Source organism: Raphanus sativus, unplaced genomic scaffold, assembly GCF_000801105.2.
Source record: "Raphanus sativus cultivar WK10039 unplaced genomic scaffold, ASM80110v3 Scaffold0454, whole genome shotgun sequence".
Classification (NCBI taxonomy): domain Eukaryota; kingdom Viridiplantae; phylum Streptophyta; class Magnoliopsida; order Brassicales; family Brassicaceae; genus Raphanus; species Raphanus sativus.
Window position 1 is genome coordinate 15,847 of NW_026615772.1, and position 23,422 is coordinate 39,268.

The window sequence follows — 23,422 nt, forward strand, 5'->3', positions numbered from 1 at the left end:
TTATCAAATTTGACAAACTGGTCTTCAGACAAAAACAGCAAACATATCAACATATGTGATTGAAATACACATAGGGTCAGAACTTTACTTAAAACCATATATAGTTGATGTTGGTCTTCAGACAAAAACAGCAAACATATCAACATATGTGATTGAAATACACATAGGGTCAGAACTTTACTTAAAACCATATATAGTTGATGTCATAACATCAAAACATTTCAACCTATTACTAATATGTTTTGGAGATCGCATATTTTCGTCTAAATTTTTGATTATGTACACTATAATTCAATTAGTCACGTAGTTTTCTAGTTGACTCGTATGGATAAATTACAATTACACACTATATTTTATTTGTTATACATATTAACTAATAGTGGCCCATATTCAAAGTTGAAGAACAACACATCGGACTTTAGTGTTTCAAAGAAAAAGTGTTTCAGAAAAAGAAAAAAAAACACATCGGACTTTATTATAACAAGTACAAGTTATGTATGTTCCTTTTCGTCACACAGTACGAGATATGTTAAAACATATCAATTTCGTGATATTTGAAAAGACCACATTTTTGTTGACAAAGCAACGACCACATTTTTAATTGGAACAAACATAAAGCTATAGAATAACGAAACGAAAGTAGAAAAAACGAGTTAAGAAACCTAAATAGCATTGTTCCATTTCATTTTGAACCTCTGGAAGTGCTTGCACGTGAAAGTTACACGCATTACTTAAATAAATATATTGATTCCTCTGTGATTTAAACAAGTTTTACTTTTGCGTAATCGATTTGATTGATAATTATAGTTGTTTAAGAATTTGTTCTTCATCAAACTGGACCAAGGACGGCAGCGAAGCATAGAGTTTTTGGACCAGTTTTAATGGAGTATGCACTATACAACACAATAATTATTAATTAATTAATTAATTATAACCCGACATGTGGATTCACTTTTACAGAAAACAAAAAGATCAGTGAAAAGTGATTACATTTTATGTGGTCTTGATTATTCAGAGAGGCAATATTAGAGCAAGCATCAGAACATTAGGAAAATGAAACTATTAGAACTAGCTTTTCGGCTGTCAAAAAGAATTCATGATACTTAAACCATTAAAAGTGAAAGGTGAAGTGATTCCATAAAAAAGTAAACATAAATCAACCATCACTGTAAGAATCAAGAACATGTTCGTTTGGTATTGTTAATTTTATCACTAAACCAGGGCACTTACTAATAGCAATAATGATAATGATCTAATAATATAATAATTCAAGAATTTTCAAACGGATGATCAGATACAACCGTATACAAGTCATTGATCTAATAAAACTCTTATCGCTTGAATATGCGGCGATTGAGATTATAATGAGCATAGCTAAGATTTAAATATCATAAAAGATAAGAACCTTATCAACATGCAATTTAAGATGGATATTTACAGTTTTAATATTTGTTTCGAATTTTCAAATTTATACAAGTCGAACTTCCACTCACTACTCATCATTTGTAAGTCTGGTCGTATATATCTTTAGTGGCAATTATTTCATATACAAGAGTATCAAGCAAGATATGGACCAATCTACTCTATCTGTCAGCACTATCTCTACACGCCAACTTTGTTATCAAGAAATTCTCTAGGAGATATTTAAGAACCAGTATATTTTGGAGTCTTTTTGACCCGATTATACCGAGTCATATCATGGGGCCTAACTAACAACGTATTTTTTTAATTGTGTTTTAGAAGTACACGTATTTAATAATTCAAAGGTTCGAGACTTTACATTAGGTCGTGCCGATTATGCCTAACATACTAGATAACGTCGTGCTTATGCTCCGTTTCAACCATAAAATAGACATTACTAACCATTGTATTTCAAACTGCATATTAGAAATACAACTTTGCTTTAAGCATATATTCCCAAAATTTTATTTGACCTATTATCTTTCTTTTGGTAAAATTAAATCAATAATATTTATGAATTTTGATGCTAGAGGTCTCTGACTGATGGGTATTTGTACTTGGTATACACTTTCGGTTGCCATACCATTTATGTGTAATATGAACATAATATGAACATTTATTTTTTTGGCAAAATTTGAAAATATATAAATAGAAAAGGAGCTCTAAGACGACTGTAGAAACCCACATTGAAACAGTCAAATTGAGTCTTTATTGTAAAAAGTTGCAGAGAAGCACATGTAGAAGGTTCTACTTTTTTGCAACAAATAAACCTATTCTTTACGTTTATTTCCACTCATTAACTTTCCAACTTGTCATCTTAACTTCTTAAGAAAACCGTAAACGACATATTAAACACGTATATACATTGTACAATACATTTAATGTTAGCCTACGGACACATCTATAGTAGTATACTAGGATATGATCCGCACTTTGTGCGGGATGAAAATGATTACATAAAAATATAGTCAACATTAATATTACAATGTGTAGTAGTCCTGCGATTTCGGTTTTCCAAAACCAAACCTAACCATTGGTTTTCGGTTAACCAAAATTTTGAAAAATTAATTTCAAAATTAACCAAACTGAATTTCAGTTTAGTTTTCGGTTATTTTCGGTTTTCAATTTTATACCAGAAAATAACTGATATAATTGGTTTTCAGCCAATTTCAGAATAATTTTCTTTAAAATTCGGATATTTTTGGTTATTTTGGTTAGATTCAGATATTTTTGGTTTTTCAGTTAATTTCAGTTCGGTTTTCTGGTTATTTTAGGTCCTTATCGATTTTTCATTTTTTTGAAAATCAAAACCGAAAGAAAACCAAATTATTATTTGTTTAAATCCTACCAAACTGAACCGAATTGAAAACCGTAACTGAACTAAAATCATTCTTACTGTTCCATACAATATAATTATTATGACAGCGTAGTGGTTAGAAATATTGCGTGATTGATTGTGGTTTCTATTGTATATTTTTGGAAAGTACATTCTAGTTAGGATACTAATTAGCAATAATTATAGACGATTATAATTCTATAATAGCGATTGCATAAAAACATAATTTTGGAAACCATGAATATTACGAAACAAAAACATTTTCATAGTTTGAATATATAAAAAAGTAATAATGAACATTATTTAACGTTTCACATATTCAGCCAGTTCATAATTTTGTATATCATCTTCTCATGATTTAATAAAGAAATAAATATCACGGTCAAATACAATTAATAATAATACAAAATTATATGGTAAGTAATGGTTACAAAATTAGAATGACCATGATTTTTTTATTTTAGAAATAATATGTTGACATAATTTTGAAAACAATTGTGTTAACCTCCTAAATTTATTAAGTGATTGACCATTAACTCAGTTTCTGCCATATATGCATAATTTGGTTCGAAATTAGTTAATTACCTTCGCCCAGTGTCTGATTTATCTAAATAATTTCAATCATCTTCAAATTTATATAAATTTTTTTCCTAATTTTGTATACGATAATATATTCTAAAACATAGATAATACTGATTTGAAGGAAAATTATGAATATATGGCCAAAATGTTACAATTACTAAAGTTAAAACTATAAGAAAATAAAATTAAACGTACAATGCCATTGTTTGATGTATGTTTTATAAGCTATTATATATGTCGTTCGTGTAATATAAAAAAGAGTGTATAAGTCATGTATACATCTATGCCTCTCCGGTGATTTTTTGATATTTTACATACAATATTTTACATAGGATTATATACATCGTTAGTATAATATATAAAAAAAAAATCGTTTTTATGCATGTCAAACATTGGCACATAATATGAACGTGGACAATGTATAAGAGCATAATATTAAAGGTCTATATAAATTTCTAAAACATACACTATATGCCAGTTGTGTATGAATATATTCATGTGCCTTCCCGGTTATTTATAGCATATCAAAGTCGATATCGAGATCACCTTGCTAAATGTGAAGACCTGCGCCTTGATTTTCGAAGTGTTCATAATAATAGTTTTGAATCTGCTAATATTTACCAAATATGAAACAATTAATGTGTTCGTGTGTACCTTACCTAACCAATCTTTCTATATGTAACGACTATTTTTTGAATTTTATAGATAGTGATTATAATATTTGACTGTTTTTATGTTGGTTATGAACTTATGATCATTTACGGTTCTTATGTTAACTTTTGAACCAAATCGCGGCAAAGTAAAACGTGAGTATAGTGTTTGAAAGTCAAATATTATAATCAATAATATAATAAAATTATAATATTTATATTTTAATGTACAATTAATTATAATACGAATTTATATGGTAAGTAATGGTTACGAAACGTGGGTACTTACTTCTATAAATAATATGTTGTCATAATACAAATAATCAATTTTTTCAAATCAACCTCCCAAATTTACTCACTGTTTGGCGATGGTATAGTGGATTTGATTCAAAGATTGGAACTGATCATGTGTATTTCCTCCTAAACCGTTACACACCGAAGGTAACTAATTTCTATAATTTTGAGCCAAATAAGAACAATCATCGTCAAATTACTATAAATTTGGTTCATAATTTTATATGCTTCCTATATTCTAAAACATGCAATAATATTATATGTTTCCTATATTCGTGATGTTGAAAAAAAGAATATGAAATAAAAAAAAATATATAAGTAAAAGAATATATAAAAGAATGTATAAATAAATGTATACATATTCACTTTTTTACATATTACATACTGCATATTGCATACATATATAAAAGAATGTATAAGTAAAAGAATATATAAAAAATGTATATGTAAATGTAAATGTATACATATATGCATTTCTTACATATAATATATAAAATAATATATAAAAGAATGAATGTATAAGTTATGTATATACGTTTTAAGCGGAGGAGAATTTCACTATACATTTATGTCGAATATAATCTCCTAACGTATTATGCATGTCGAACAGAAGCAATGCATGTGTCATCTTACCCTAGTATAAATATAAAGAAGAGCATGTAACAAACATAATAGTACCAATGACATTATATGTAATAACCCTAGTAAATTAAGGATAATTGTAAATGATGGCCGAGAAGGATTGTGAGGATGACACATATGCATAATGGTAACATTGAAATTAGTTTACTCTTTAAATGTTATTTTTTTAAAATGCTTCTTGATTAATAATAAGAGGATAATTTCAAGCAATAATCAAACTGTCAAACAAAAAAAAAATGTTCCACCAATAATATGGAGAAAATTAAGAGAAAGGTGAAAAAGGAAATGTAAACGCGTTGGCCGTTGGATGAACGTAATCGCACTCGCTTTTTGAATATTTTGACTTAACTTTTAGTGGATTGGTGAAAACGACTCGCACTTCTTCTCTCCCATACCATTTGTATTGCTAAAGCGCATTGAGATCTTCTTCCTCCCACTTTCTGGTTTCTTAAACTGCTCCCACTTATAATCTGATACACTGGTTGACGTACTCGTCGACATAATCAACTCCAAAATAAACTTAAATGGGCTAAATGCATCCTCATCTAAACCTAATGCCCTTTTACTGCACTTACAATGTGATTCACGTGATACTATACATTTATACTACATTATTATTCTACTTGGTCTTATATCATGTTAGTGTTATTTGGTTGATTTAAGTTTTCTTGCGGTAGAATGTGTAGTGCGTTTTCTATAGCATTTAGGAATACTATAATTTATTAATATGAAAATCCCGAAAAATTGATTCCCATCTTGTTTGTGGTGAAAGGTATAGTGAACTAGTGATGTTTTAAACGGCAGGTGGAAACAATATAGATGGCGAAATTGACTAAAACACAAGTCACTGAACCTTTTCACAAATCATACTAGTTTAGCTAATGTAAATAAAATGTGATTTAATTAGTTGCGCATACTTAGATAATATATATTGTTTTGACAATCATAAATTTGTACCACCAGCTTCGGTAAGACTCATATTTTTTCCCAAAATAATATTGGCTGATGATTTAGTTGAATCAATATCAACTTTTTCACATAATCATGTTCTATATTTTAAAGGGATGTTGCATTGTTATACACACAAAATCAGAAAGAAAAAGAAGCAATATATCATTGGGGTTGGGGGGTATCAGATATGTCATATTGTACTAAAATTTTGGCAAGAACATCATCGGACAAGAACACCAACCGACCGAAAATATCAAAAGCTAGCATTATAAATCACACCTAAAACATTACTGATCGGATCTTTGGTGTGTGCATTACAAAAAGCTGACACCAGTTTCTTGCCTTTTCCATTGCCACGATCATAATTTTATATCTTTTTCCTCGCTGGGGTAGGTTTGGATGCCTTATTGAACTGATCTATATATACATATACAGTAAATTCAATTAGATTATATAAAAATTGCTCTTTAGTTGTAACACAATTTGCATTAATTCTTTAATTCTATTAATTTCGTTAACTTTATTTTCAAACTATCTAATTTACTACTATAATATTAGATCATTGAAAAAACCAAGTAAAATTTTTATTTAATTTTGGAAGGTCAGTATATCAAAATTATTATTTAAGTAAACCTTAGAATATTAGATTCAAATAGATAATTAAAAACAAAAATAAATATATACATGAGGGTTCTGAAAACTTATTTTTAGAAAAAAACCTTAATAAATTTTAATAGATAGACTTCTATCCAACCAACGCAACAATATTGTAAAGTTTTACAAAAAAAAACATGATTATATAGTCAAAAGGGGACAACAAATAATAACATCGGTACATTTACAATGTAAAACAGTATTTAAAATTAAAAGTATCTCCAAATATAAAACTCAATTTTTCTTTTAAAATGGAGTAAAGTGCTATGTAGTAAAAATACTCTAACTCACTCTATTTTACACTTTAGTTTTGTTCCATAATAATAGATTTTCTATATTTTAAAGTATTTTTAAATACTTTTAAGATACATTAATTGAAAACAATTGAATTGATTAAATATTATTGATTCATAGTTATTAGAAAATGTATAATAAATATAAATAAAAAATTTAATTGAAAATATTGATTTTTTTAATATGTGAATTGTCTAGAAAATCATATTTTCATGAACGGATGGAGTAGATTTGTATTCTTGTTCTTCTACAAGAAGGGTTGAAAAATATACCATAGCCACTTCATCATTCCATAATTTTAAATCAGGCACATGTGTGAGCCGCCGTTCAAACAAGAAAACCCTTTGCAGTCACAGTAGAACTCTGTAAAATCATACTTTATTTATACAAAATATTTGAGTGTTTGTGAAGATTTTTTGGGGTTCAGATGCTTGTTTTGTAACTTATATAATTTAAACTTAACATTATAAAAACACGAATCTATAGACAACTGTGCATTCGAAACAAATGATCGTAGTTTACTGGAACACTATATACAGATACTGTATACTAAAGAAATATATATTTGCCACTTACTGCAGAGATGATGTATAAGTACGAAAATTCAACTGTATAAAAAAACTTTTTTTTGAGAACTTTTTTTTAACCGTATACAAAACTTAATAGATTGTGTTTTCACTTTATAAATTCTTTGACTTTTGATATTCAATTATTAGCCTAAAAACTAGTTGTCACTTGTCACTAGGGTGTACTGGTTTTCGTTGCGATCCCCTTCATTTACAGATTGAGATCATTCAAATCAAGAAATACAAAAGATAGATAATTTTATCTGACACACCACATAATATCATATATAATACAGAAGGATAATGTTTCACACGCACTTTTCATCATTGACCACGTGAAATGGCCCTATACGAAAAAGGTCTGGGCAGTTATATGTATGTAATGAGCATGAAGGTTGACTCTTGTATGCTTGTACAATTTTGGTCTCACTCTAGATTATTGTAACCGCGTCAGTGCCGAAGCCATTGTCTTCGTTTATTTAATTTTAATACTTACGTTCTTTGCTTTTTTTGTTCACCACTTATGTCCTTTGCTTGTTATACAATCTAATATAATACCGTATGTGTCATGAAAAAAACGATTTAAATGTTTAACCCGTGTTAGCTGGTGAATTCAAGAAAACCAAACAACGTCCCCCGTGTTAGCTTTCATCAAATAATTTATGTTTTACTATGGTTTTATTTAAGAAACAGATTCAATATTGTAGCAGTAGCATTGACTCATTAGTGCCAAATTTCAGAGTAAACAATATACTCCCTAGACAGCCTATGAATTGAATACTCCCATTTGTTTCAGATTAATTGTCATTGTAGAAATTTTTTTTATTTCAAAATAAGTGTCATTTTATGATTTCAATACATAATTTATTAATAAGATTCTTCTGTTTATTTTTCTATTGGTTGAAATATGGTTAAGTGTATGAGTAATGATATTTTTATTTTGAAAATATATAAAATTAATTTTTTTTTAATCTGTATGCATGAACCTAGAATGACAAGTAAATTGAAACAAAGGGAGTACATTATTTTAAGAGAATCTTGTACGAGATTCTCTTAAAATAATGTATTCATTTCAGGTAGTTATTTTTTTTTTTTTTTTTGAGGTAGAAATTTTATTCTTTTTTTTGTTGGAACATTTTTGGAATATTTCTACCTCTGTTTCAAAAAAAAATCACATTTTTTATAAAAATACGGAAAATTTTGACAATAAATACATTATTTTCTGTGTTTAGCTATTTCTTATGTTTTTTATCAATCAAAATTCAGTAAACATAATTAATGTTTTTGAAATTTATGATTTGATATTACTACACACGTTGAAAATGTAAATTAAAATTATTTTTTAAAACATAGATCATTATGAAATGGAAGGAGTAAATGTTTGTATTTATTAACTACCTAGTTGACTTCAAATACTACATGTATACGGAACAAAAAAATTATTAGTACTAGAGTTGACATGACCATTTTGCCGAGTCAATCATGGTTTTATTTCCTTTGCTGGAAACAACCTTCTTTTATCAGAAATAAAAATAAAAATACATTTAGTATATAGTAAAAAGAAAACTGCAAAAACCGATCCAATGATATGACCATCTTTATTTTAATTTTAAAACATTTTTGTCTATTAGTTTACAGGCGACCAAAGAAACAGAATATCAGACTTGGTTGGATTAATTATGTTTAACCGTAAACTTGGACATTCTAGAATTCAGTTGTACCTATAAAAAATCTAATGTAAATTAGGATTTAAAATAAAATGAATTGGACATAGAAAAATCATTTTCTAGACGTCATTTTATCAAATCTTATTCGCATTATCTTTTAATTAGGTAACGATGATGTTGCAGACATGATTAATTGATTTAGCTACTTAGAGACACATTATCTAAGTGATCTTGATTTAAGATGTCAGGATGTTTTGTTTTTTTTACAAATGCATCATGGCTTCGTTTATCTATAATTCAATATTCTATTATGAAAATAATATGAGGCCAAATACTATAGTAATTTTCCAAATTTACAATCACAACATATTGTTTGGTCCAAAAGATACTAAATGAAAATAAACCGAAGATTATTAAGTTTTTATTTGATCATATTTTGTTATCTAGTTTAGCTATATGAAACCAACGCAATGTTTATAAATTATTTTACAGGCCAAAAATACTTGAAGTTAGTCAGAAGTTCTTTTTAATTTTTGTTAATTTCATCTCTTTGACAAATATAGGAAAATAAATATGATAGCATATTCTTGAGGATTTTAGTTGTGGACCAAATTGGTAAAATGGAAAAAAGTAAAGTTGAATGTGAAAGCTCAAGTTGAGGAAATTGAGACCATCCTTATTGGTGTCATGTCTAATTAATTTTACTAACATCTCCCAGGATACTAATTTAATTATCATCAATTTTCTGGAAAATGTAGATAATTGGCCTTTTAATGGATTTATTCAAAACTAGAGAAAAAAAACAATTAGGATTTTCATTGCGATTTAATGAAAAAACAGGAAGTCACTCAACTCAGATAAAACCATGCTCAAATGGATTACAGAAAATTTGACTTTTTCAGTGAACAGAACCAATAAAAAATTTGAGCAAAAATAAAAATAAGAACCAATAAATGGGGTTAAAAAACCAAAACTAGTGAATTTTTTTAATAAATATTAACTTATACTTTTTCTCCCGCTATTGAATAGAAATTAAGAACAGATTTGTATGTTTGTTTGGGGTTAGTTAATAGTTATTACTACTATATAATGGTGAAATAGCTCACTACAAAAAAAAATGTTGTTTATCATCATTTATTTTATATATTTTCATTAGTTCTAAATGATGTTATAATATTTACATTGCTTAACTAAATGATTCCGGAAGTGTTATTATTTCATGATTTAAGTTTTCATATATATATACAAAATATTTAAGAATTGTTTTCAACCTTTTATGGACAACATTTTCAACCTTATTTGTTATAATTCCTTTACGACTTGAATTCAGTTTCATTTACGTCAGCCTTTTAAGGATTAACTGAAATATATATAACATTATATTATTCGAAATAAAGAAGGAAACTAAAACAATCAATTTTCATAATGATGTAATTGTTAAAACTAAATGAACACAAATAAAAAAGCATACTGGTCTATGTGGATGTCGATCCTCCATGCTGATTATCAGAGTTTATAAGAATATGTATGTTGTTGACAAAAAAAAGCATAAAAATAAAAGACAAGAAAATAAATTAAATACGAAAATGGATGATGGAAAACAAATGGACTGAAAATGGACGGAGAGCTTAAAAGAACGTGACGTTATTAAAGAGTGAGTGTTTATTATGGGGCCGCAGCACTTGTAATGGAATCTACATTTTCATTCTGTAAAAAAGATTTAATAATTTTTACCAAAAAAAAAAGATTTAATCATTTTTTTAAAAAACCAATATTATAATCACTAACACAGCTCTCTTTCACGGCCATATTCACAAATTACCAATTTGTCTAGATTCCGACATCCACCATCCTCTTTCTTCTTACCACTATAAATAGAAACAACTCTAAGATGAAGAAAGATGAGTCATCATTAGCCTTTGAGACAACAATAACATATACAAAATAAAGGAAGCACAACTTGTTACTGTATTAGTTATAGTAATATGGAGAGAAAGCCTCTTGAAGTCGAGTCCACGGATCACCAAAAACCTTCCTCCGCCGTGTACAATGGCCCTGTTACGGCGGTTGATTCTGTTCAAGAAGAAGTTCAGGAGACAAAAGTGGTTTACAGAGGCTGGAAAGTCATGCCTTTCATCATTGGTAACGCTAACATATTATTATCACTAGTTCTGAAAAAAAAAACATATTATCATCATTTAACATCAGTCTTGCTTGCTCAAAGAGTTCTTGGTTTAATTTTTAATTTTTTTAAATATACTAATTTTGATGATAAATAGATTAATTTCTTTTTTTTTTTGGTCAAAATAAATAGATTAATTTCTATGATTACTAATTTTTCATAATTTTAGAAACTATATTACTAGGATGACAAAAAAAACCTATATTTCTAGAAATTTTGATAACTTTCTTCTCTGTTTCTTCAGTCAAATAACTTTCTTCTCTGTTTCTTCAAACAATATTTTGTTGGTTTCATGAGTTGTTGGTTTGATTTTATTACTGGTTTAATTATCTATGTTGTTGTCTTAAGCTTTGACTTAGTCAAACAGTCATTTAAGACAAAAAGAGTGAGATCTTGAATTTGAAGATGTTTCAGAACATAAATGATCAAGAACCAAACCAATTCTAAGGTCAAAGTCTTAATGATCATGTTGTTAAATACCAGGAAACGAGACATTTGAGAAACTTGGGATCATTGGAACACTATCAAACCTTCTTGTTTACTTAACTGCTGTCTTCAACATGAAGAGTATCACAGCTGCAACAATCATCAATGCCTTTAGTGGCACAATCAACTTTGGAACCTTCGTTGCTGCTTTCCTCTGCGACACTTACTTCGGTCGTTACAAGACACTAACCGTCGCGGTCATCGCATGTTTTCTTGTAAATGATCCATCCTCTGTAACTCTTTCTTCATCCACAAGCAATCTTGGTTTATAACCTAAAAAAATATCTGATTCTTGTTTTGTAGGGATCACTTGTGATACTACTAACTGCTGCAGTGCCACAACTACATCCAGCTCCATGTGGAACAGCCCTCACATGTACAGGACCAAGTGGTGGCCAGATAGCGTTTCTACTAATGGGTCTAGCCTTTCTTGTAGTGGGAGCAGGTGGGATTAGACCGTGTAATCTTGCTTTCGGTGCTGATCAGTTTAACCCAAAAAGCGAGTCAGGGAAAAGAGGGATTGATAGTTTCTTCAACTGGTACTTCTTCACCTTCACGCTAGCGCAAATCTTGTCTCTGACACTTGTTGTCTACATCCAGTCTAACGTCAGTTGGACCATCGGTTTAACCATCCCGGTCGTGTTAATGTTCTTGGCCTGCGTGATCTTCTTTGCGGGTGATAAGTTGTATGTGAAGATCAAAGCCTCAGGTAGTCCATTGGCTAGTATAGCTCAAGTTATAACGGTTGCAATCAAGAAACGTGGGTTAAAGCATGTGAAGCAGCCTTGGCTTAACCTTTACAATTACTACCCACCAAAGTACGCAAACTCCAAGCTCAAGTACACTGACCAGTTCAGGTAAAAAGACACACAGACCAAACACTAGTCTATCTTTAAAGTCATTCCACTTTTGTTTTTTTTTGGTTACTTAGAAAGCAAGCTTTCTATTTTTGGCAGGTTTCTTGACAAGGCAGCCATCTTGGCTCCTGAAGACAAGTTGGAGGCTGATGGAAAGCCTGTGGATCCATGGAAGCTATCTACAATGCAACAAGTTGAAGAAGTGAAGTGCATTGTGAGAGTGCTTCCTATATGGTTTGCTTCGTCGATCTATTACTTGACCATCACGCAACAAATGACTTATCCCGTCTTCCAAGCCCTCCAGAGCGATCGTAGCTTAGGCTCTGGAGGGTTTGTGGTTCCCGCAGCAACCTATGTTGTCTTCTTGATGACAGGAATGACTGTTTTCATCATAATCTACGACCGCGTCCTCGTGCCTACCTTAAGAAGAATCACCGGTCTAGACACCGGGATCACGCTCTTGCAGAGGATTGGAACCGGGATCTTCTTCGCCTTTTTGAGCTTGATAGTCTCTGGCTTCGTCGAGGAAAGGAGGAGAAACTTCGCCTTGACTAAACCAACACTCGGTATGGCGCCACGGAAGGGAGAGATCTCCTCAATGTCAGCAATGTGGCTGATACCGCAGCTCACACTGGCTGGTATAGCCGAGGCATTTGGAGCCATTGGACAGATGGAGTTTTACTACAAGCAGTTCCCTGAGAACATGAGGAGTTTCGCTGGCTCCATCTTTTACGTAGGAGGAGGAGTTTCCAGTTACCTCGGTAGCTTCTTGATTGCGACGGTTCACAGGACGACGCAGAACTCGGCCGGTGGTAACTGGTTGGCTGAAGATTTGAACAAAGGAAGATTGGATTTGTTTTACTTCATGATCGCTGGAATCTTGGCGGTTAATTTTGCTTACTTCTTGGTGATGTCAAGATGGTATAGGTACAAAGGAAGTGACGATGAAGTGACAACTTATGAAACCAATGGTGATATGGTCAAACAACAAGACAAGAACAAAGTCTAGTGGGTCAATGTGGTTTCTCATCTTCTTGAAGCTTTTACACTTAGTTTTTGGTCAGCTTCAATCCCTTTTTTTGCACTTTCTTTGAATAAGCTAAGCTAGTAATCGTATACTTGTTGTAGCTCTTTTTTTTCTATCATTGTGGAGAAAAAGGATATGATAAATGTGTTACACAATAACAATTTGTCTTTTTGCATTTAAGGATTGTGTTTCTACTTCTGGTCATTCTGTCATCACACAACAAAACAAACTTAAAAATAAAAGCAAACACAACAAAAACACTACTTAGGAATTCGATACTTATATGCATAATATAACTTGTATTGAAGTTTTCAAACCAGAGATATAACTTTTATTGAAGGACACTGAGACAGTCTCTAAGGCTTCTATATCAGACTGTGTAGGACTGCTGAATGGTTTCAATGTCAAGACCTTTAAGTCTCACGACAGATTCAACGTGACCCTTGAGTGTGTGAAGCTCCCTCAACCTATATCAAAGTGTAAGAGAGAATGAGAAATAAGACAAGACTTCACAGTAAGAAAAGAGAACAGATGTCTTTTACCTAGCGATCTCTGCTCTTCTCTTAGCTTCTTCAGCCATTTGAGAAAGCTCGTTGAAATGGGTTCGCTCTGGGAACATCTTAGCATCTGGTGCTTGAAGGCCATGCAGAGTCCTCTGTGCATGCGCCCATTGTAACTCCCTTTGTTCTTTCCCAAAATCCTTCTTCCTTGTGAATGCAATCTATATGGAACAAAGATGTGATCACATATGTGTCCACAAATGGAATCAAGAATGTTTGATAATACATTACCCTCTGTTCAATAACAAGATCCCAAGCTCTGCCACTAAGTGCATAACGAATCAAGAACTTGATGATATCAAGAGGAATGTAGAACACAATGTTGTAAAGCCAAATGACTCCAGCCCATCCCCACCCTATCCCTTCAATAGCAGCAAAGCTCCAATTTGCATAGACTGCAATTAGTGTAGCCACCTGTTTTTGCAAGAAAAAAAAATGGTCAAATAAAAAAAAAAAAATAGAACATCAGTTTTATAAACTCTGACACAACACTGACCAATTGTGCAAGGATAAAGGCTATCACAAGCAGCAACCCAGGACGTTCCACATAAGACCAGCTCCTTGACCTGGTCACAAAGATAAGCGCCTGACTTATAATGCTGACTTGTAGGTATATTGCTGAGGCAAGCTTCCTGAAATCATCATGTGCTGTTTTCTCAAGGGTAGACACTCCGAAAGTTCGCTGAAACAAAAGAGTTTGAGATGTTACTGAAGAGAAGGTTTGTGTTTACTGAAGAGAAAGAGAGAGAGGGTTTTGTACAGGGAAGAAGTCGGTTTTATATGCAGCCCAGAAGAATATAACTGTCATCATTGCCATGTAGCTCCCAAACACAACGCCAGTTGCAAAAATTTCAGACAGTTTCCAGCTATCTGGAAGAGGAGAAGGTTTCACCCTATCCTTTGATATTGTCATTATAGTTCCTACAAGAGTCAGTGCCATCAATACAGCAAGTCTTGGTACAGTTTCAACAGTCCTAGAGATAGTTAGATTGAAGAATGTAAAGAAAAGTTATGAACAAACCATCGTTAAGGATTGCTATGATAAGAACCATGAAAGGTGGGAAGTCAAACTTCCATATGAGAGCAAGCAGCATGAAGCCAAGCTGAAACCAGTAAGCAGCATATATATGATGATTATCAAGTTGTAATGAGAAAGAAAGTAAAAACAAATGGTAACTTACAACAATACGGATTGTGATGGAAACAGCATAGATCTGTCCAGAAGAAGCTAGCACAAGTTAATAGGTTTACCAAACAAAGGAACCAATGAGAAGAAGGCAATCAATACTCACGGTATAGTTTTTCATTCTCTGGAAGATAGCACGGCTGGTCAAGACAGCGCTGATGATAACACTGAGACCAGGTTCAGTCAAAACAATGTCCGAAGCACTACGAGCTGCATCAGTTGCATCAGCAACCGCAATGCCAATATCAGCTTTTTTAAGAGCAGGTGCATCGTTTACTCCATCACCAGTCATTCCACATATATGCTTCCTTGCTTGCAATCTCTTCACTATCTCATACTTATGCTCTGCAGTTTCAGTGAAAATTATTGGTTCAAATTGTGAGTTGAACTATGCTGTGGACAAAAGCAAACAAAGTTTTTACCAGGGAAGACGCCAGCGAAGCCATCAGCTTTTTCTATGAGATCATCTACAGGTAAAGCACCTATAGACTCATCCTTGTTCTGTCCAAGCAAAGCAGATGAAGGGTACATGTTTGTCCCCATCCCTAAACGCCGTCCTGTCTCCTTTCCTATAGCTAACTGATCACCTGCAGAGTCTCACAAGGCTTTAGCAATGACAAGATTTATGAGTAGAAACTAAGTATTCACCTGTGATCATTTTGACATTCACTCCAAGATTTAAAGCCCTTCTAATAGTCTCAGCACTGTCATGCCTAGGTGGGTCAAAGAGAGGCATGAGACCCACAAATTGCCAAGGGCCTCCAGCACTTTCCTTGCTCCCTTCAGGAACTTCCTGGTATGCCACGGCAAGAGATCTCAAACCCCTTTCAGCAAACTTGTCTATAACAGCATGAACTCTTCTCTCAATCTCTGACTTATTGTGCGCTAGACTTAGGATCTGAAAACATCATTGGCAGCAACATAGTGAGCTTACTGTTTAAGAAAGAAGGCAATAAAAAAGGTATAACCGTTAAGCTTACTTGCTCAGGTGCACCTTTGCTGACCCTATGCATTTTACCATCACTGTCAATATACGTCAGAGCAGTCCTCTTATCAGTGGGGTTGAACGGAAGAAAGTGAACCTCTCTAACACCAGCTCTTGCCTCTCTAGGGTCAGCAAGCATCCCAACAATAGCAGCATCTATGGCATCTTGGTTTTCAAGTCTGGAGGCTTGAGCTGCCATTAGGACAACAGTATCCGCATCCACTCCCTTTGTGAAAACCTATATATACAAAAGCTCATTCAGACAAAATGTCATGTTAATCTGAACAAGCCTACACAATACCTCTATGAGATTCTTGTCCACAGTGAGTCTATTTAATGTTAATGTTCCGGTCTTGTCACTGCAAAGCACATCCATGCCAGCCATTTCCTCAATAGCTGTCATCCTCTTGGTTATAGCTCCCTGCTGAGATAGTCTATGAGAGCCAATAGCCATGGTCACAGACAGAACCGTAGGCATGGCAATCGGGATACCACCAATGAGAAGGACAAGAAGGTTATCAATCCCAGGGCGATATGCTCGGTGTTGAATTGGATACATTACAACAATCTCAATTAACATCCCCACTGCTATAGAGCAGATGCAGAAGTTCCCAATGGCAGTTAAGACCTGAACAAGAGAAAACAAAAAGTATATTATTAGTATACTCTGAACCAAACCATACACTATAAATATAATAATAATAATAATACTTGCCTGTTGAAAATGGCCAACTTGGTTGGTTGTATCAACAAGATGAGCAGCTTTGCCAAAGAAGGTGTGGACTCCAGTTGCAATCACAACTGCTTCAAGCTCTCCTTGTTTGCAAGTGGAGCCTGAGTACACACCATCCCCTGGACCTTTGGTTACTGGGAGAGATTCACCAGTAAGAGAAGACTACAAAAACAACAAAAGCTTTTAGTAACTGAATGTTTGTGCACCATAAGATGAAGTGTATCATCAAGTTCAAACCTGATCAATCTTAAGAGGGTCACCCTCGAGAAGGCGAGCATCAGCAGGTACAATGTCCCCAAGCTTGATGCTGATAATGTCTCCAGGAACAAGGATTGCAGCATCCTGCTCACCCCACCTTCCATCTCTCAGTACCTTCACAAAGGTTGTGACAAGACATGCTTAAAGACACTGTGGTTGAAAACAAGTAGTAGCACAAGAAGATCAAACCAACCTTTGCTTTGGGAGCAAGACGTGCCATGAGAGCAGCAGCAGCATTCCCAGCGTTGTTCTCCTCAATGAAACTGATGGTGGAGTTTATCACAAGCAGAGTTATGATACCAACAAAGTCTTGCCAATCAGGAGGCTTCCCCTGAAGAAAAATAAGATAACTTTAATAAAAGAGTTACAACTTTAAAAAGGTGAAAACATGTAAAAGAGGGTCTAAAGAAATTGCTCACTCCTCCATTAGCAAGAGCAATGGCCATGATGGCAGCAGCTTCCATCACCCATGAAAGAGGGTTCCACATGAACCCTAGAAATTTGAAGAATTTGCTTTCCTGCAAAAGAAAAAATAAAACTTTACTCCTTGAAGACATAGAAAAATAAAATCTTTTGTAGTTTTTAAGTCATGGAATATTCAAGAACAGAACACATAGAATCCAAAGTTACACCCTTTTTTTCTCAAATTCACAAAGACACATAATTAAAGCTTAACCTTTTTCTCTTCTAGCTTGTTGTGACCAAAGAGGGCAAGCCTCTCATCAGCAGCTGCTGTAGTGAGACCTTCTCTGCTACATCTCAGACTCTCAAAAACTTCTTCAATAGGCACATTTTCCTTCAAAGCCGAAAAATAAAAAATAAACCTTTAAGACTCTTTCTCTCCAGAGAAAATTTAAACATTAAAGAAACAGAACAAAGAGTAGATCTGTTACCAGATCCACAGTTTCTTTCAGAACAGCCTCAAGGACCTCTTCCTTGTCTCCCATATTCCTCTCCTTGCTTCAAGAAAAGAAAACAGAAAAATTATTTAGAAGAAGCAAACACTACCAAGAAAACTTCAGTACCAAGAAAAAAAAGGGTTGGAAGTGTAGAGAGAGAGACCTGTAATTGTTTGTTTTTCTTTTTTTTTTTTTTTTTGAAACTTAATTGTTTGTTTTTCTTGGGGTTTGAGAGAAACAAGAAATGAAAGAAGAGTAGAAGAAGATGAGGAAACCGCTAAAGGTTAGTGGCAATATGGGAAGCTAACACACACACACACTCTGCCCCCACTGTAATATCCTTTCTTTTTTTTTCCCTAATTAATTAATTTAAAACCTTGCCATTTTCAACAGTTTTTCTCCTTTACGTCAAAATCTTTTTTAACCACAATGGGTAATAAACTAATTAACTATTAAGTCCTTCTCGATAATTATGATTAAGTCTCACAAACTTATTTATTTTCTATGCAGGAAATGGTTTTATTTGAAATGCAGTAAATATGATTTATCATTTGGAATAGCTGTAATTGCGGTCTTCACAGCTAAAACTATATAGCTGTAATTATTAAGTGCTATGGTGTGTAGCTGCTAGATTATTGGTTACAAGTACGATTTTTTTAAGAATAAAAAATCAGTTTTAAAAATATTTTAAACGTCATGCCTCTGCAAATATTGGCTACTAGTATGTTTGGCAGATTCATAGAAATTAAATAATGCTTTCTTTATATTTATGTACTTGAATACAAAAAGATCCAGTGAAAATTAACATTTAGACAAAAAAAGAACACAGTAAAACCAAAACTCCATTATTATTTTTTATCATAGAACAAAACACCATTATTATGCTAGATGTTTCATTTGTTTAAGCCTCCAACTTTCATGCAAATAGGTCAAAAAACAAGTAACGTACACGAAACCAAAGCATGTTTCTTGTGATTCGAATTCATATACAAATACATTTAATCGAAGTAGTTTTCTCCCAACTAACACACTTAAGAAGATCATTACAAAAAGACAATGTAAAAGATAAAACGTTAAATCAAAGTCCATATTTGGTGAGAATTAGTTGCCATTTAAAAGAGTTACAACCTTTTAAGAGTAAAGCTTCTTTGTAAACTGCAGGCCTTGAAAATGACCATTGGTAAAAAAAATCATTACAATAAATAATAATACTAGATGGGTGAATAAATGCGAATGGGCCGAGAAACAGCTATGTCCCATGTGCATAAAAAATGGTAGCCATATGATGTCAGCATCGTAAAGCGACACGTGTCAAGGGAAAGAAACAGTTCACAGTTTACCACACACAAGCCAGAAAACAAAAAACACAACCCACGTGAAGCGACCTTTGTTGTGTGTTTTATTCTTTTCAATTAATAAAAAGGTCTTTTTATCTTATCTTATTTTTGTAAAAAGGTACCACCAATTGAATTCCGTACGGTACCTGTCCGTAAAGAGGTAGTAGTATTTTCCACACTGATGATTTCTTCTCTCTTTACTCCTCCTTTCTTTCCTTCCTCTTTTGTTTCCACTTTTTATAATTTGTTTTTTTTTCAACTTTAGTGGATTAATAATTCATATAAATATTTTGCACAATATTTCTTGTTTACAAAATTCTCTAATATATGGTACTTTGTTTAAATTTTTAAGAAACATAAACTCTCGTCATTACTTATTTTGGGTCAAATAATGGACTTCAGGTTTATAATCACATTGAAAGGCAACAAAAGAAGGCCCAACCATATTTAGGAGTCTTTCTCTCTTTATTCTTTTTGTTGTTAGCCTGTTTATCAATGACGACAATTTAAAATCATAATGGGCTTTGTATCGATAAAAGCCCACTAGTAGCCTGTTTTACTATCAAAAACTTTCAGCATAACTTATTTTGGGGGTCAAATGATGGATTTCAGGTTTGTAATCACCTTTAAGGCCAACAAAGAAGGCCCAACCACATTTAGGGATTATTTTGTTGTTAGCATGTTTATCAATAACGCAAATCTAAATCAATAATGAGCCATTTTACAGTTAAAAGCCCATAGTTAGATCGATAGATAGTTAGATCGAGAGAGAAATCAAACGTGTGAGTTATCATATTCAAATTTGATTCAGGTTCCCTTTTGATTTTTTTTTTCTTTATTAGATTCATATACTACTCTTTTCTTGATTCTTCATTGTATGTTATGGGGGAATTTAAACACTAGTTCAAGTGGATACATTCATACAAAGGTTAAGGGTTGCTTCTTTAATCAGAACAAGAAAGGTGAGAGACGTGGGGGATTTTGAAGAAGGATCCTCCCGAGCAAATCAAGGAACAGATCAGGAAGCTTGACATGTCCAGTAACTAGTCATTCTCTACTTCTTTTACCAGTAAGAAGATCTCTGAGCTTATACTGTCTGTGGTTCTTAATCAACTCAAATTCAGTAGTTAAAATATCTATGAAAAGTAATACATAGTTGATGTGGTTATCTTTCTTCTAGCATCTGTATACTCTAGTTTGAAGAGCAAACCAAAACTAGAAATCTAGAATGTGGTTCCGTTCCTCCATACCAGAGAGATGATCACAAATGCGGTTTGAATGGGAAGATGACAGCCATGGAAATTGCAAACAATACTAAATCCGTCTCGTTTGCACATGTACCTTGCATGCTTCATCTATACCTTGAATTGATTCATAGTCGCAATAATATAATAAGTGTAAACTGTTTAAACGACATGGAGTTGCAAAGTAAACGACCTTTAAGTGAAATTTGACAAGAATATAAGTCAATTTACTATCACCATTAATAAAACAATCGTTTTCTGTATAATTTGACTAAATGTAAATAGCAGCAACTACTGTATATGATTTCTTAAGTAAAATAAATGTGACAACTTCGTTCCTATAAAGGATCTCCAACTTTTAGTATTTATCTATGACGTGTGTTTATGCACTTTCAATTAATAAATGTTAGTAAATTGATTTGGATTTTATCCCTATAGAATTATCGGTCACCATTTAATCGAATTTTGGATTACAATTATATTAGAAATAGTTATTAGGACTGGACCAAGAAATCATTAAGCATGCTAAAAACTGCAATGATCCATATGTGCATCATGTGTCAACAAGTTTCCATAATTCATCCGTGTTCTTATTGTCACACTAAATGAATCAATTAGCTTATGTATAACATTAATTTAAGCCCCAGCCATAAAGTCTTGTCCTACGATCGTGTATTTCCAAGTGAAACAAACAAGAAACATAAAGCTAATGTTTGATCTAATAAGTATCTTGTGCCAACTAACAGATGTGAAATGTTTTTCAGTCTTCAATGATATTTCTATTCAACATTAAATTAAACTATAATTTTGTTCAATACTTTGGCCTTCCCTTTTTCTATATATAATTTGACAATAAACCAGGATTGGTAATTAAAATTTATTTACTGGATCCTCATTGTACCATACACAGAATGTTTGTAGAATGATTCAGAGTTTGCTGCCATCTGACATCTTCGCACGAACTGTCTGACCTTTGACCAAAAGCTAAAAATCCCACTTGAGATTTAATACATAAAACTTCTATCGCATTATTTTCACATCACACGCACGTTGCTTGTCTCTAAGGTTGAATGTGTGCTCTCTCGTCCACAACTTTACAAAATCAATTTACGAGAAATGTGTCAATTCTAATAGGAGAAATAAAAAAGAAATAATAAGATAGCATAGCACTAACCAAACAAAAAGAAAAGTAAAGAGAGGATAGGAGATGATTAAAAACAATGCAAAAAGAAAGAAAAAATCATTAGACGTCTCTTTACAAACAAATGGACATTTCATTTTTGTCATTTGATATTACAAACACAATAATCACATATTACAATTCACTCGGATTAATAATAATATACACCCATTTTATCGAACAAAAAAAAAAGAAAATATAACAACATTTTACCAAAAATGGTAAAAAGAAAATCAAAAAGAAGAAAAAAAACACCTAGAACTGAGAAGTACAAGCAAACTGAGTCCGACTCAGACCAGTAGCTTCAATCATACGGTTCCACTCACGCGCCTCCGCGTTCTCCCCGTACTCACTTTCTCCTCCTCCTCTCATCGCCTGCAGAATCTTCCCCGCCTTCTCCTTCACACGCCCATTCCCATTCTCCTCCACCTCCTTCAACACCTCCTCAGCCCCCGCCTCACTCGCCAACCCCCTAAACCTCAAATTCCCCTGACAAAGCGTCAACAAAACCGCCACGCAATTCTCACGCGCCGCCTCATCCTCTCCCCCTCCTCCTTCCCTAAGCTTCCCCACAAGAATCCCCACCGCGTTTCCTTCCAACATCGCGCTTTTCCCGTCAGGACAAGCCGCGATGTTGCACAGAACTAATAAAATCCGGCTCGTAGACTCCCCTGACCTAACCATCGACAGCAGAGTCGCCACCGCCCCCGCTCTAACCAGCCTCGTCCTATTACTCGGAATCAACGACAAATGATACAACGCAAGCGCCGCGTCTCCCTTCGCTCTCTCACTCTCCGAAGACCGAAGCGCGTGGAGAAGCGGCTCCACAGCTCCTAGCACGCCAATCACCATCTTGTTCTCATCCTCCAGCGCTAAACTAAACAAAGCTCCAGCAACATGCTCCTGCGCCTCCGCGGTTCCGGATTTCAACACGTCGATCAACAGAGGCACGAACCCTGACCTCACGATCCTCACCTTGTTCCGCTTCTCGAGCGAGAGGTTGACCAGAGACGCCGCGGCGTTGGTCTGGACGAGGTTGTACCGGGAGACGAGGAGCTGACGGAGGAAAGAGAGGATCCTGTCGGTGCAGAGAGAGACGCGGAGATCCTCGCTGGATCTCGTCATCTTCCTGAGGAGGATCAGGCCTTGCTCGTGGTCGAAAATGTCGGCGGCTCGGAGCTTGCTGTAGATCTCTTCCTCCTCCGGCGACATCGCCGGCGACGACGACGAGGAGTGATCGGAGAAAGAGAAAGATCCAGCGTAAATTTCTGAAGAGGAAGAAGTAGTTGAGGAGGAAGAAAACATTGTAACGGCTCTTGTCGGAAAATACGGGCTTTGTCGGATCGTAACAGATTCAACTGATGATGTTGTTGTCGGGGAGGACGTTATTG

At 33.6% G+C, this 23,422-nt stretch overlaps 3 protein-coding genes across 4 annotated transcripts; 1 reads left to right on the forward strand and 2 right to left on the reverse strand.

The window, feature by feature from the left end:
• The first annotated feature begins 10,985 nt into the window (after positions 1-10,985).
• Positions 10,986-13,829, forward strand: LOC130502226 (protein NRT1/ PTR FAMILY 2.11). The gene is made up of 4 exons (XM_056996973.1): positions 10,986-11,239; positions 11,763-11,980; positions 12,069-12,622; positions 12,722-13,829. The coding sequence occupies exons 1-4, from the start codon at positions 11,083-11,085 to the stop codon at positions 13,629-13,631; spliced, it is 1,839 nt and encodes a 612-aa protein (XP_056852953.1). The 5' UTR covers positions 10,986-11,082; the 3' UTR covers positions 13,632-13,829.
• Positions 13,797-18,569, reverse strand: LOC130502225 (ATPase 11, plasma membrane-type). Of its 2 annotated transcripts, XM_056996972.1 has the most exons (19): positions 18,434-18,568; positions 18,265-18,331; positions 18,048-18,167; positions 17,791-17,889; positions 17,565-17,702; positions 17,351-17,485; positions 17,096-17,275; positions 16,682-17,008; positions 16,376-16,618; positions 16,044-16,293; positions 15,818-15,982; positions 15,502-15,740; positions 15,391-15,423; positions 15,231-15,312; positions 14,970-15,130; positions 14,706-14,891; positions 14,441-14,623; positions 14,192-14,370; positions 13,797-14,116 (listed from the first exon to the last, which is right to left on the reverse strand). In XM_056996972.1, the coding sequence occupies exons 2-19, from the start codon at positions 18,316-18,318 to the stop codon at positions 14,020-14,022; spliced, it is 2,871 nt and encodes a 956-aa protein (XP_056852952.1). In that variant the 5' UTR covers positions 18,319-18,331; positions 18,434-18,568; the 3' UTR covers positions 13,797-14,019. The 2 variants fall into 2 exon arrangements, with proteins under 2 accessions (XP_056852952.1, XP_056852951.1); XM_056996971.1 differs by having other exon boundaries at positions 15,231-15,423; positions 18,434-18,569.
• Positions 18,570-22,105: 3,536 nt separating this feature from the next.
• On the reverse strand, positions 22,106-23,416 carry LOC108829057 (U-box domain-containing protein 41). The gene has a single exon (XM_056996969.1). The coding sequence runs from the start codon at positions 23,334-23,336 to the stop codon at positions 22,287-22,289; it is 1,050 nt and encodes a 349-aa protein (XP_056852949.1). The 5' UTR covers positions 23,337-23,416; the 3' UTR covers positions 22,106-22,286.
• Positions 23,417-23,422: the final 6 nt, after the last annotated feature.